General features: G+C 46.8%; 1 protein-coding gene across 5 annotated transcripts in view; it reads right to left on the bottom strand.

Annotated features, from left to right (window-relative positions):
* Positions 1-15,482, bottom strand: part of COLQ (collagen like tail subunit of asymmetric acetylcholinesterase) — a 79,688-nt gene extending 64,206 nt beyond the window's left edge. Inside the window, exon 1 of one of the 5 annotated variants that reach the window (XR_001887408.1) lies at positions 15,250-15,379. Coding sequence is in view for 3 of the 5 variants with exons in the window: in XM_017882445.1 (XP_017737934.1) it covers positions 15,250-15,355 (106 nt within the window). In the remaining 2 variants the exon portion in view is untranslated. Of the gene's footprint in view, positions 1-15,249 lie in introns of all 5 variants that reach the window. The other 4 variants (XM_017882445.1, XM_017882714.1, XM_017882562.1 and 1 more) reach the window with 4 other exon arrangements.
* Between the last annotated feature and the right edge of the window lie 315 nt (positions 15,483-15,797).

Here is a 15,797-nt window from a genome sequence, read left to right as displayed (position 1 = left end):
TGGTACTCCCTCTCGGTTTCTTCACAGTATTTCTGTTTAAGAGACGGCATCTCATCACTGCCCAGGCTGGAGCGCAGGCATAATTCCACTAATGATCAGCACAGGAGTTGTGACCTGCTGTTTCTAACCTGAGCGGGTTCACCCCTCCCAGAGCAGTGTGACATCTCGCTCCTGGAAGGACACTGTAGCGATGCCAAACTTGGTGTGGATATCCCATCACCATAGTGCACTATAGCCCAGAACTCCCAGATTCAAGTGATCCTCCTGCATCAGTCTCCTGAGTAACTGGGACTACAGGCACACACCAGTGCACCAGGCTCTTCACAGTATTTCTAAGAAATTATTCTGTAACTACATAAAATGCATGCACATTGTTTTCTTTTCTTTTTTTTTCCTCTTAGAGATGAGGTCTTGCTATGTTGCCCAGGCTGGTCTCATATTCCTGGCCTCAAGTAAGCCTCCCACCTCACCCTCCCAAAGTGCTAGGATTACAGGAGTGAGCCACTGTGCCCACCCCACTTTCTTTTCTATGGCTGCATAATATCCCTTTCTTTGGAAGAACCATAATTTGTTCACTCTGCCCCCTATTGATGTGCATTTGGATGATTTGCAAAATTTGCTGATGCAAACAATGCAACTAAATAACCTTCCACATGCATCTTTGTGTATGCTGGTAAGACTATCCATTATATGAATTCCTAGAAATAAAATACTGGGTCAAAAGTATGGGCACTTGAAATTTTATACATACTGCCTAATTCATCTCCAGAAAGCCCCTGTCAGTTCACATCCCCTCCTAGAAGCAGTGGATGAGAGTGCCTCTTTCCACACACCTTCACCAACGGTCTGATGTTCGACCTCTTGAATCTTGCCTACTTGATAGGTGAAAAGTGGGTCTCACTCTGTTGCCCAGGCTGGACTACAGTGGTGCATTCACGGTTCACTGCAGCCTTGACCTCCCAAGCTTAAGCAGTCCTCCCACCTCAGCCTCCCAAGAAGCTGGGACTACAGGTGTGTGCCACCACGTGCAGCTAATTTTTTGTATGTCTTAGTAAGATGGGGTTTTGCCATGTTGGCCAGCTGGTCTCAAACGCTTGGGCTCAAGTGATGTGCTAGCCTCAGCCTCCCAAAGTGCTGGGATTACAGATGTGAGCCACTGCACCCAGCCTTCAGCGTGGTTTTAATTTTCATTTCTCATATAGTGAATGAGACTGAGAATATGTTCAAACATTTTGAAGCCATTTATACTTTTCCATTTTTTTCATTGGGTTGTCAATTTTCTCTTACATTATTTTCTTACACATAGGAAAGAAACACTTTATTATATGACTTGCAAATATTTTCCTAGTTTGTTTTGGCCTTTTGAGTTTGTTTTTGCCACACATAATTTTTTTATGTAGCAGAATTTAATGTATAATTATTTTCTTTTATGGTTTCTGGGTTTTTCCACACACCAAAGTTACTCAAAAAAAAAACTCCCAAGATTTTTTCTAATAATTTTATAGTTTCATAATTTATATTTAAATCTTAATTCATTTGTAACTTATTCTGGTGTTTTCCTGTGGCCTAAAGCAGAAGACAAAAACAGTCTTTAAACTACCGTAGGTAGCCTGCCAACACCAGCTGTCACAACTCTCAGCAACACATTTTGAGCACTCACTATGTGCTAAGCATCGGCCTACAACAGCCCAAATGTTGCCTTCATTTGAAACATTACTTATCTGAGATAAGTAAATTGAAGCTCAAAGTAGAGTCTGACTTGAACACAGGTGGGTTGTCTCCTTGTCTTGATTGCTTTGCTCTCACACAAACTCCAACCACTTGTATAACAAGCATATTGTAGGCGGTACAATAAATACTGGTCATCTGATTGAGGGGAAATATCTCAAATGCTATGTATCTTAAGTAATGGTCATAATGAATCTAGAGACTGAAAGCCAGGTTTGACGAATGAATAATTCATCAACTTGTCCATCAAATAATTCCACAAAGCCCGCATCAATTCACATCCCCTCCTAGGAGCAGTGGATGAGAGTGTCTGTTTCCACACACCTTCACCAACAGTCTGATGTTGCACCTTTTGAATTGTGCCCATCCGATAGATGAAAAATGGGCAAATTTTGAGTCTCATTCATTATATAAGAATTAAATTATATATTACAAATTGTATATACTTTTCATTATATGAAAATTAAAACCACACTGTAGGCCAGGTATAGTGGTTCACACCTGTAATCCCAACACTTTGGGAGGCTGAGGCAGGCAGATCGCTTGAGCTCAGGAGTTCAAGACCAGCCTGGGCAACATGGTGAGACTCTGTCTTTACTAAAAATAAAAATAAAAAAATTACATACATCATAACTATAAGAAGGAGGATCTTAATTCAAATGGATTTTATTATTTTAATTAAAAAAAAAAACATTGAGCAAAATGCAAAGCAGCAGCAGATGGGTATATGGCCAGAAAATTGGGCATCTATGTTAAATCAGACACTGTTTGCTGGCATTCCACTTGAAAATCTCATATTTAATCATTTTCCTCTGATCGCCCAGGAGGACCTGCACTAGGCAGGCCTGCTGACTTAATGGCCATTGTCACCTCAAAGGAAGCATACAAGACAGATGCCATGTGGACAGAGGGCCTGCTCTGATGCAGATGAATTGGATACAGTAAGTGGCTTGTCTTCTTGCTAGGTTTTGCATAGAGTTGCACAATTTCCAAAAAGTGGACACTCTCAGGATTGCAGTGCCTAGTGGGGTTTCCTCGTAAGATCACCCCGTCTTAGAAGGGGAGACGCTTTCTCCCTCACCACAAGCTCTTTCTTTCCGCCACAGGAAGAGCTCCTGCCTGTGAACTCTGCCGGTTAGTAGGCCTTTCTGCTGAGAACTCAGAATAGCTAAGGTGTTGTTCTCAGGTGTAAGCATACCATGTCCTGAAAGTCAAATGTTGCCCCTCAAAGTACAACAATAATTGCTGACTACATACTCTGACCTGGGCCCTGAGCTGTGCCCTTCCCAGGCTCTCTCCTTGGATCCTCCCAATAATGTTAGGTGAGGTTTTCCAGGTGAGGAAAACTGATTCTATGACATCCAAGGTCCTGTGGAGCTGGGATTCTGAACCCAGACCTCCGGTTCCACAGCCTGTGCACTGGGATGTCCCCAACTCAGCCTCAGGCTTTAGATGGAGACTCTCAATTCTGAAACTGGAATCTTCAGCACCAATTAAGAGCAGATGGGGCCAGGTGCGGTGGCTCACGCCTGTAATCCCAGCACTTTGGGAGTCCAAGGTGGGTAGATCACGAGGTCAGGAGATCGAGACCATCCTGGCTAACACGGTGAAACCCCATCTCTACTAAAAATACCAAAAAGAAAAAAAAAAATTAGCCGGGTGTGGTGGCGGGCACCTGTAGTCCCAGCTACTCAGGAGGCTGAGGCAAGATAATGGCGTGAACCCGGGAGGCGGAGCTTGCAGTGAGCCGAGATCGCGCCACTGCACTCAGGCCTGGGCGTAAGAGCGAGACTTTGTCTAAAAAAAAAAAAAAAAAAAAAAAAAAAAAAAAGCAGATGGGATGATAGTGGAATGAAGCATCCCAGGAGGAGGCAAGTGGCTGAATTCCAGTTTCTCTCCACCATTTGGAATAATGGTTACAACCAGTAATTGAGAGCAAACTGCATGTCAGGTGCAGCGCAAAGCTCTGTATGTATTAGCTCATTTTATCCCCATCACAATCTAAAATGGAGACTCTTATTATCTCCATTTTACAGATGTTGAAACTGAAATATTAAGAAATTAAACCGTGGCTGGGCACAGTGGCTCCTGCCTATAATCCCAGCACTTCCGGAAGCCAAGGCAGGTGGATCACTTGAGCCCAGGAGTTCAAGATGAGCCTGGGTAACATGGCAAAACCCTGTCCCTACAAAAAATACAAAAATTGGCTGGGCATGGTGGCATGTGCCTATAATCCCAGCTACTGGAAGAAGTGCTGAGGTGGGAGGATCCCTTGAACCCAGAAGGTGGAGACTGCAGTGAGCCGTGATTGCCACAGCACTCCAGCCTGGTGACAGAGTGAGACAAGGAGGGAGGGGAACAGGAGGGGAGGGAACAGGAGAGGAAGGGAAGGAAGGGGAGGGGAGGCGAATGGAGCTGAGGGGAGGGGAACGGAGGGGAGAAAGAGAGCAAGAGCGAGAGGAAAGAAGGAAGGAAGGAAGGAAGGGAGGAAGGGAGGGAGGGAGGGAACCAAAACAAAGATCACGTGGCCAAGATCTCTCAGCTAATGGGTTACAGAGACTCACTGAAGTCCAGAGCTGTGTAAATGGGAACTCCAGGCCTTCTACTCTCACATCATGGGTTCTCAGTAACAATGCTTAGAATAGAAGAGAAACACATGCCAAGACCCCTTCTTTGTGTGGGTGCTAATTCTGTAAATTAGCAAACAGCATGTTAGCCACAAAGTCAGGGAAAGTCTAAGTCTAAAAGGATATTTAAAGTCTGGTCCCCCCTTAATTTTACAGATGAGGAAACTGGGTCCTATAGGAGAGCAAATGACTTGTCCAACACTACAGATGTGTCCTAATTTTACCTGAACTCCTAAGGACTGCGCTGCAAGTCTGTCTAAAAACACAAGTAAACAGGCAAATGACCAACCCTCTGCCTACATGTCTCCATATGACCTTCTACTGGACAGGAACAAAATCATCTTGGCAGTCATGCCCAGGGCAGCCGGCTTCTAAGTCTGTCCAGTCAATGCACTCTTATTCTCAGGACTCCACAGCAGAGGGAAGTAAGGGCCAGAGCAGCGGACTCAGATAACGGAAGAAAAGAAAAGAAAGGCAAATAAACCATTTCCCTCAGATACTCTGGGGAGAGCATTTCTGGGGCCCAAATTGTTCCTAAAGTCACCTCGGTCCTTCAATCCTCACTTTCTACTGGCAGACAGGAAGAGTGAGGGGACAAACCATCCAAGCAGCGCTGCTCCTGCGGGGCCCTGCTGCTCTCTAGAGACAGGGACGCCTGTGTTTTCCACCATGCTGGTTTCCTACCATGACCTTGTTCCACGCAGCTCTCAAGAAGATCGACAGAAGGAAAACAGATTGTTTCCTCACCTGGAGCCTCCCTAAGTCCTGGACACTGTGCTCAATGATTGAGAATTTCATTTCTAGATGACCACAGAGAATCTGGAAACCTTTTGGGGCCCACTCCATGAGGTCCATCCCAGTAAGGATGGTCTCAGAAGCCAAATTGGCCCTGTTGGACACAATGGGCAGTCCAATTTCAACTCCCCATGATCATAACCCACCCGACAGGCCCCTCATATAGGGGACAAGTCCAAACACTGGAACAAACCCAGAATCCTAGTGAAGTAAGAAAAGCAGGTGGGCAGGAAGGTCTCTTCAAGTAGGATGGCTAATGTCACCCCATTCCCTGTCCTCCTGGGTCCCCAAGAAGCCCCATGCCAGGCCCGAAACCCCTGGAAAGTCCTCTGTGGAGCACCATCCCAGGAGAGAACTCCCAGCAGCAGCAGGAATGCTCCTGGTGCCTTCTCCAAACCTCTCAAAGACACCCATAGGAAGAGGAGAGTGGTACAGAAGGATGAGTGAGGAAAGTGCGGGATGCCTGGGAGGGAGGAACCTGCCCGACTCACACTGATGCTTCCTTCTTTTCTTTCCTCTCTTTTTTCATTTGCAACCCCCAGCTGGTTGATGGTGCAAAGCCTGTAGCAGCCACGAGGCCTCTCCTTCAGCTGTCGCCAGCTCCCAAACACGCGCCCCATGCCTGTGTTTATGCTGGTTGCCATGAGAGATAAGTGCTGGCTTGAATGGAGCTAAATGCTCCTGGGCTGGGAGATGGAAGAGGGCCAGGTGTATTTTTAAAGCATCTGGGAAAGCCGGTCACCACGAGAAGAGCCTCCTTCTCTGGGCAACTTGTTCCTTCTTTAGGGGCTGGTTTACAAATGCAAAGTGGGTGGAAGCTGAGTCTCTTCTTTTTTGCCGTAACTCATTGGATATTTTAAGCAAAAAGTTCTTTGGGTTGTATTTGGGATTTCTGCCTTTTGACACAGTTAATTATGGAAAAAGATCATGACCTCTTGCCATGTCTGTAGAGACACCATGAGGTTCTGGAAAGAATGACAGAAAATATGTATATATCACACATTGTATGCCAGGCACTATTGAAAGTACTTTATGGCCGGGCGCGGTGGCTCAAGCCTGTAATCCCAGCACTTTGGGAGGCCGAGACGGGCGGATCACGAGGTCAGGAGATCGAGACCATCCTGGCTAACACGGTGAAACCCCGTCTCTACTAAAATACAAAACTAGCCGGGCGAGGTGGTGGGCGCCTGTAGTCCCAGCTACTCGGGAGGCTGAGGCAGGAGAATGGCGTAAACCCGGGAGGCGGAGCTTGCAGTGAGCTGAGATCTGGCCACTTCACTCCAGTCCGGGCGACAGAGCGAGACTCCGCCTCAAAAAAAAAAAAAAAAAGAAAAAAGAAAGTACTTTATGTTTATAATTAGACCACTTAATCCTTACAACTTCTCTGGGAGTTAAATCCTACTTTTAGAGCCATTACATAGATGAGGAAGCTGAGGCACCAACAGGGTAATTTGCCAAGGTCACAAAGCTAAGGGAACACAGGATTTGAACTCCTGCAGTGTGGCACCAGAGGCCCTACTCCTAACCACTCTGCGATTCTGCCTTTGTCATGGTTTGGGGTCTGAAGTCCTGATGTGGCATGTTGACCCAGGCACTGCGTGACTGCACCTCTACGAATGTTCCTTTCCTCTTTGGTAAAATAGGGGTACTAATGGCTACCTTGTGACACTGTTGTGAAGATTAAAAACAGTATGTGTCAATAGTCTGGTGACCAGAAAGCACTCAAGGAAAGGTGACTTTAGTGTTTTTAGTGGTGGTTCCATGGCCCGCTGGATCCCAACTTCCGCATCCTGGCAGGGAAGGGCTGCTGAGCTGTAACTGTTACTGTCCAGAGGGGTGATGGAGGCAAGGCACTGTGTAAGGGCCAGCAGGATATAGTTGGTCTCTCACACTGTCTACAACAGAGGACACTTCCCTGCCCATATTCATCAGTCCCACCCATTCGTTGATCCTGCTCATGCTTTCAGCTTCCCACCACAGGGTCTTGTGTCTATGCCAGAGCGCTTCTCCAACCATGGGAAGTTGTTTGGGGTAAGCAGGAAGAAGAGAGTGGTGAAAATCCCCAAGAGTTGATGGATAAATATCCCAGTCTCCCTAAGGCCCCCAGTAGAATTGAGCCCCAGTTGCTCATAGCAGTAATCTGTTCCCGAACACACTCCATACTGACTGCCTTCTCTTCCCTGTCTCACTTCCCCACTGCCCCTCTGGGATCACCTCCCAAATAAACTACTTGCACTCAAATCCTTGTCTCAGGCTCCGCATCTGAGAAGGAACCCAAATGAAGACAGTGCACATCCCTGTGCCTTTGATTCTGATGTCACTTTAACAAAACACTCGTGGGTCTGTTTACCTAGTGGAAAAACTAGGTAACCTGTGGCGGCCCCCACAGATATCCAGATCCTGATCCCTGGAACCTGTAACTGTTACCTTACATGGAAAATGGGACATTGTAGATGTGATTAAATTAAGAAGTTTAAAATGAGGGGCTTATCCTGGATTACTTGGGTGGACCCTAAATACAACCACAAGGGTCATTATAAGAGACAGGCAGAGTACATTTGACACAGAATGAGGTGAAGTGACCACTGAAGCAAGATGCTATGCTGCTTGCTTTGAAGGTGGAGAAAGGGGCCAGGAACCAAAGAATGAAAGAAATGCAGTTCTAGAGCTGGACAAGGCAGGAAACGGATGCTTCTCGAGAACCTTCTGAGGGAGCTTGGCCTTGCCAACACCTTGATTTCTGCCCAATGAAAACAGATTTCAGACTTCTGACCTCCAGAATCATAAGATAATAGATGTGTGCTGTTTTAAGCCACTAAGTTTGTGATGATTTATTACAGTAGCCATAGAAAACTAATATAGGAACTCGGAGGTGAGCTAGAGCAGAGGCTTTTACACTGTGGTCCACCGACCAGCAGCATCACACTCTTGGGCCTCACACTAGAACTACTAAATTAGAAATTCCTAGGTGTGTCTCAGTGGTCTGCAGTTTAACAAGCCCTCCAGGTGATTTCCTTGCTGGCCGTAGTTCAGTGATTAGCCCTGGTCAGACATTAGAATCACCTGGAAGACTTTAAGCATTCCCGATGCCTGATTCAATACCCCAGAGATTCTGATCTAATTCGTCTGCTCAGCTTGGACTCTGGACTTTCATAATGCAACCTGGGTGCATATTCTTTTGTCTAACCAGGGCTGGGAACCAATGCTGTAGTTTGAGACTCTCTGATCTAGAACACTGACTTTCAAACTAAGCTGTGCAGAGCTTTGGGATTCTAGACAGATGCTGAAGAAGGGGAAGGCAGAGGCCAAGCCAGTTGGGCTCCTGGTCCCAGAGACCAGAGTCACATGCCCAGAGGGGGCGAGAGAGGTAGATGTAGTAAGGGAGGTGGACGGGGGTTAACAGCAGACTTGGCGAGCTGCAGAAGCTCCATTCCAGTGATGGCCAGAATGTGCGTCCAGCAGTTTGTCCCGCTTTTCAAGATGTTTGCTTCTTTATTTTTTTTTGCTAAATAGATATCAGAAATACTTTTAAAAAAAATGTTAAAGCATTCAATTTTTAAATGTTAGCCACGAAGGCAGTTTTTAGAAATCACCAACTCCCGCCTTTTGTCCTCTAAGGGCTAAGCATAAAGGCTGGATTTAGTCTTTGGGTAGCTGGTTCACGAACTCCGTCTCACCCCACGTGTCTTTCATTCATCTCTTAGGACTGGATAAGTTATTCTCAGAGAGACGACAGAAACTCCACGTGGGTGGGATATTTTTGTCTGATTGCTCACTGCTGCATCCCCAGGCATATAGTTGGCACTCATGAAATGTTTGTTGAATTAATAAATCCTCATAGCAATTCTGTGAGACAGAGACTACTGTATCCATTCTTCGGATGAGAAACTTGGGGCTCACTGCATGAAGTGAGCTCTCTACCATCACACAGTTCATAACCAAGGGAGGCACAATTTGCACCCAGGACCCCTCACAGTAGGAGCTACTGTGAAGAGCAAGACAACTGTAGTTGTGAAAGTGCTTTGTAAAACAAGAGGCTTGTGGGATCATTGATGCCAGTCCATAGGAGAAATACAAGTGGTACTTATGACTGAATTGCATTTAAAGAAGATGGGGGCCGGGTGCGGTGGCTCATGCCTGTAATCCCAGCACTTTGGGAGGCTGAGGCAGGCAGATCACGAGGTCAGGAGTTGGAGACCAGCCTGGCCAAAAAGGTGAAACCCTGTCTCTACTAAAAATACAAATTAGCTGGGCGTGGTGGCGGGCGCCTGTAATCCCAGCTACTCAGGAGACTGAGGCAGGAGAATTGTTTAAACCCAGGAGGCGGAGGTTGCAGTGAGCTGAGATCGTGCCACTGCACTCCAGCCTGGGTGACAGGGCGAGACTCTGTCTCAAAAAAATCAAAATAAAAAATAAAATAAAACAAAGAAAATGGGACATGAGGTTATTCGGTGTCTCATCAAAGCCAGAGCAGCTCTCTGTTCACTCTGGAGCTATGTTGTTTTTGTATAGATGTGGCAGTGGTGGCTGTGGATCTGAAAAATGAGGTGTAAGTGTGGCAAATGGTAAGGTGGAGGGTTGGCCCAACTTATCAGAAGGGAAAGTCTCCCCCTCTCACACCCACCTATCTCTGTGTCTGAATGGAACATGAGCCCACTGCTGCATGCAGAGGCTTGGGATGGGGTTGGCAGGAAGCCTGGGACCCCTCAGAGAGTTCTTTAATTTAAGAACCCTCTCTGGTTTTATTATCCATAGGAAATATGGGGCGGTAAATCAGAGGAGATGGCTGGCAAGTGCATTACGGAGCATTAAACAATAGCTGATCAGCATCAGACACAAATAAATGGTCCATAATCTAGTGCCAAGAACATGGATAGTTCCCAAGTGGTGGCCTGGCTGGCTTCCAGGCAGGGGAGCACGAGGATGGACATCAGGCTCTATAGGCCACAAAATGCCTGCTCTGGGTTACGTCCCAGCAGGCAACAGGAGAAGATTATAGTACCCAGACAGAAATCACATCCTTCCATCTGATCTCACTCTACAGGACTGGATTTGGGTGTTCTTACCATCTGGTTTCTGACACCCGGACCCAAACATCACCTGGAGTGTCCTGCCTTCCTGGAAAATCCTGTATTCAATGAGGGTAGCCACATGTGTCTGCAGGGACATCCATGGGTCAGCTCACCATGCCTAAAGAGAAGGCTTGGGAAGTGGATTCCCCTGGCTCCCCACCCCCAAACACCCTGGCTGACACCATTTCACTGGAGTATTGTTTAGCTTAGATCCTTAACCTCCATTAAAATGCAAGAACCATCAAAGGAGAGATAAATCAGTATCCCGGCAAGTCATGCACACTTTAATATAAAGCAATATTCAATCTTTTGCTAGAGCTTTGGGCATTGATACCCTGAGGAAAAAGTAGGAAGGAATGGAAAATAAAGAATCCAGGCCAGGCATGGTGGCTGTAGTCCCAGCACTTTGGGAGGTCAAGGCCATTGGATCACTTGAGGTCAGGAGTTCGAGACCAGCCTGGCCAACATGGCAAAACCCTGTCTCTACTAAAAATACAAAAATTTGCCGGGTTTGGTGGCACATACCTGTACTCCTAGCTACTCAGGAGGCAGAGGTATGACAATCGTTTGAACCTGGAAGGCGGAGGGTTGCAGTGAGCTGAGATCGCACCACTGCACTCCAGCCTGGGCAACAGAGTGAGACTTGGTCCCAAAAAAACAAACAAAAAAGAATCCAGAGGAGAGTTTCCAGAGGATAGGAGGGTAGCCTACAGGACTTTAAAAGCCAATATCACTATTTATCCAAAACCATAAGCAGATTTGGTCTGTATTGGTGAAAGCCCTGAACCTAGAGTAAAGAAGCAGATTCCAGTCTCCAGCTCTCCCACATACCAGCTGCATGACCCCGAGCAAGCCACTCAACTTTTCTGAGCTGCCATTTCCTCATCTGAAAGGGGAAGTGGTGCTGCCCCCACTCAGGAGTGCTGTGAGAATTACACAAATTAAACTGTGTGGAAGGCCTGCCCTCCTGTAAATACTATTGTCTTTGTGTCTGTGCCTCCACATTCTGGAAACTGTACTACTACTAAGCTACAGCTGTGGGTGGATACTGGAGCCAAGTCAATCCACAGACCCATAAGTGAGTCCAGCCAGGGCCAGCCAAACCCAGGCTAGATTAGCTGACCCTTAGTTTACCCACAAACACAGGAACTTCAACAATAAATGATTGTTGTTTCAATCTACCAAGTGTCACGGTGGTTTGTTACCCACCAATGGTTAAGGCAATACACCAAACGTGGGGCTTTGGGCATTTTAAATAATTACCATGTCAACAGAAATCATTCTAATATATAAATGGCATTTATCTACCTTCTTAAGCAAGATAAAGCAGGCACAATCCAGTCATCATTCATGCTCATCATAATGAAAACCAGTTAATGTGCTGTAGTCAATGATGCCTTCAGGGGTTACAGATAGAGCAGAGTCTCTAGAGTTAGTTCTAGTCTACTATTTTTTGTTTGTTTGTTCGTTTTTTGAAAAGAAGTTTCGCTCTTGTTGCCCAGGCTGGAGTGCAGTGGCGCGATCTCGGCTCACTGTGACCTCTGCCTCCCAGGTTCAAGCAATTCTCCTGCCTGAGTAGCTGGGATTACAGGCATGCGCCACTACGCCCGGCTAAATTTGTATTTTTATTAGAGATGGGGTTTCTCCATGTTGGTCAGGCTGGTCTCAAACTCCTGACCTCAGATGATCCACTCACCTCGGCCTCCCAAAGTGCTGGGATTATAGGCGTGAGCCACCACGTCTGACCTACTATTCTTTTTGAAATCTCAGACCCATGTCCTAATTCTCTATTGTTTTTCTTGTAATCATTCTTATCATCTGTCACTGTGTCTATCTTCAGCAGCAACTCCTCCCTCCCCAATTTAATATGCTACATGGAATTCACCACCTTTCAAGTCACGTATTATCTATGTCTATTAGAGTGGTGTCCAAAGTAAGAATTAATAGGCGTGGAGTAAAGGCCTGAAATAGTTTTGTGTGTATCAAACATTATGTGCTTTAGCGCTGGCATTTCTATTTTCAGTTCTGGCCTCTGACATTTCTTGCTCCATTCCTGGTTCTCCTCTGGGACCCAGCGGCGGAGGTTGCCAGGTAATGAACCTCAGATCCAGATAGCTGGTGCTGTGCATAGCACTGCTGGAATAGTCTTTCCTGAAGACAGTGAAGGAGTGGATTATCTATGACGGTAAGTACTGGCCTACAGGCCCGTGACAGCTCTTCCTCCATCGCAGCCCCTTTCTGGGGCATTTACTACATGCCACCTGTGTTTCAAAAGCAGGTGATCATGGAATCCCCCAAAGCAGAAGCCACATCCTACTTGTCTCTGTGTCCCCTGAAGCACACATTAGAGTGCCAGGCACACAGTAGGCACTCACTAAGTCATATGCATACAATGGAAAGATTTTCCTGGTTGCCCTTATTTTCTGTGTATACACAGACTATCTATAGAAGAATACAAGTCTATAAGCTTCTGAATATAGAATATTTTACATCAAATTGCTGGAAAGTATTTTCAAAGGATTAAAGTTGTCTTTTCAAGGAACAGTTTCCATTGTTTTTAAGCTTGAGTTTATTTCTGAACTGTGCTTTCATAAAGCCGTGGTGACTAAATTAGGGGGACAAAGCCAAGTGACCACCAGAGAAAATATATCTTTGTGATACTGAGCTGGTTACTTTAGTGATTCCCCCTAGGTCTATTCCATTGTTTTACCAAATGTCTAATGACCACATTCCCAGCCAGAAGTGTCTGTGTATGTGCACACTGGTTGTTCTCCATCCCAACCCTCCCCTTGGCTCTCTGCCCTCAGTGTTCCGGTCCCTGACCTCCATGCTCTGCCCTCTGCCTTCAAGTTGGGATGGACAATGAGAGGCGCTGCCAATAGATGCTTGGATGGGAGGAGAGAGAAGATGGTGTATTTCTCCTTCACTTTCTCCCTGCTTTAGGTCCCTCCATGACCAATGCTCCTGCTTGATGGCCTCTCCTCCAAAGCTCCAAATCTCCCCGGGATCCATTTTCCTGTTTTCCCCTCTTGCCTCTTCAAGCACAGGGTGGTAAAGGCGTATTGCAGTTGCTAATTTCTAGGTGCCTCAGCGTTCCTTGTTGGTTCCCTTAACCCCACCCACACCTCTCAAAGTGATCTCTTCATTCAAATCTTTTTATCTGAACCATCTGAGTTGCTTCTTTATTCTGCTGTTGCCCTGATTGGTACAGTCTGCAAAAACCTTACCTAAGAGATATCTATGCTGTGCCAGGGCGCTCTCCAAGACAAAGAGTTCAAAAGAAAACCAGAGGTTCTTTTCTCTCTAGTTTTCTGAACTCCTTAACCACTTTGGTGCTATTTACATTAAGTAATGCAAAATGATGGTAAACCCCAGTTTGTAGATGAGACGCTTTTATTTATTCATTCATCAAATATTTATTGATTACTATGTGCCAGGCACTGTTCTGACCCTGGGAAAACAGTAAAGTACAAGAGAGACACATGCCCTGCCCACATGGTGCTTATAGTGTAAGGCCACTGTCTCTCAGAAGTCAGGGAGCTCATCAGAGGCAGGGCTGGAACCAGAAAACTGAGTTTCCTTAAGTCCTAACCTTCAGCAGATTATCAAAGGAATCTATGACCCAAACATGATAAGAACCACCAAATTAGGCCAAATTAATTCTCAAGCTTCTCCCTTCAACTGGGGAATAATGACTACTCACTCCTAGAAGAGGCTTGATGCTCTTAACTTGAATTTGCAGGGGTATGTGGGCACACACCCACGGTGACACCACCACGCCACCTTTCCTGCCCACCCCCCTGAATTCTCCGCAAATCCGCCCCCGCCTCCTTCTGTTTCTCACACTTTTATAATTAGCCCCACACCAGTCTCTGAGTCACTCCCTCACGGCCCACAAACATTGGCTACACAACTTGCTGATGAGCTGTTTTTATCAATGGACAGCAGTTGGGAGCTGGATTCAGAGATGTGCCCTCTCCGAGAGCCTGGCATTTCTGGCCCTCCCTGTGTTTCCAGCAAAGGCAGTGACGTGAAATTTCTATCTCAGTTGAAGTATTTATGAGACTCATGTTGGAGGGCATAACTAAAACTTTGCCGGGGAGAGTCGGGAGTCACTGCGGTGAACTAAGCGGGGCTGTGAGGGTCTGCCTGCCTCCTGCAAGCCTCCGGAAACATCTGAGTTTCCTCGGAAAGGTTTAAATAGGCCATCCTAGTAATCCAATACTTCCCCTGCTCTGGGCCAGACAGGACAAGGGCAACAGCCTGGTGACCTCAGAAAAGGTTGCAGGCTGGCAGAACAGCCCCTTCCCCAAATCTCCCAGCCTCATACCCGGGAGACACACTCCACTCCAGACCTGGCTGTCTCTGTGGAACCCCCTCCACTTCTCCCTGGAAAGCTCGCTTCTCTCAGGACCTCCAGCTGCCTTGTCTGAGGCTGAAGGGAAGTCGCACCCAGGAAGACAGGGCTGAAGAAAGGGAAAACCTAGTCCTGAGGCTGCAACTGCCCCCCCGCTGCCCACCCCTGACCCCACTGTCCCCTGCCACCTGCATTTTCCCTTCGAGGGACTATTGTGGCCATGGATGCTGCCTAGGTCTGGAAAGAGGTTTGTTTATTCCACAACAGCCCCTGTGAGGCAAGCCCCCTTCGAAGAGGTCAGAGATGTATTTATAGAAACATCTGAGACTCACTTCTCTATCACTTGCACTCCTCTGTCTCTTTGAAGCTCTCCCAAATTCCCGACCAAGATGAAATCATGCAGCAAATGGGGAGAAGTAGGGGAGGCAGAAACCATTTTTCAAAGCGTCTCTGCTTTGAGCAGCCAGGTAGGAGCAGGTTGGAACAAGGACAGAAAGGGCTTCCGCGACAAGCTCGGGTGTCAGGAAGCTGCTGGGGCAGCCGTCTCCCTTCCAACCTCCCTCCACCGGGAGTTGAATGGCAAAAACATCAGGACACATTGCAAAACAATCTTCCTTCCTCCCCCATCCCCTGACAGATGGAAGAGAGGAAAGTTGTGGCCATCGTTTACCTGCTGAGATTGGGAGGACGCTGTTGATGAAAGTCGGCTGAGACACGATAGAGAGGAAGAAAAGCTGAAGATAAATTCCCAAAGTCATTGGATTCAGGACAACCATGCTGGCCAGGGTCTGGCGAGTGTCAAGTTAGAAAGGAGGCTGCTGCGGAGCCTTGCTTATCTCTGCTTTTCTCTTCCTCACTGCTGTGTGTGTGCGTGTGTGTGTGTGTGTGTGTGTGTGTGTGTGTCTTTCCCTCTTTCTCTCTCTCTCTCCCTCCTCCTTACCCCCTCCCTTTCTCTCCCTCCCCCACCTCTCCTGTCCCCCATGCCTTTATCAAGAAAGAATGCCAACCATTTCCCATTAAACTGTCTCCATACTACATAGAGTTATATTTATCTCAAGCACCATATCAAATGCCCACATTAAAATTAAGATGTCAAAATTTTCTTTTTTGGAGACTGAGGTAAGTGGCTAGTGAAGAGGTGATGAGAAGGCAGCCAAGTCTCAGATGTTCACTGGAGGCTGTCCTCAAGGGCAGAGAGATTCCTAATTGGTTATGCGC

The sequence above is a fragment of the Rhinopithecus bieti genome, unplaced genomic scaffold (assembly GCF_001698545.2).
Source record: "Rhinopithecus bieti isolate Rb0 unplaced genomic scaffold, ASM169854v2 scaffold_12, whole genome shotgun sequence".
NCBI classification, from domain to species: Eukaryota; Metazoa; Chordata; class Mammalia; order Primates; family Cercopithecidae; genus Rhinopithecus; species Rhinopithecus bieti.
This window is presented reverse-complemented; position numbering and strand designations above follow the sequence as displayed.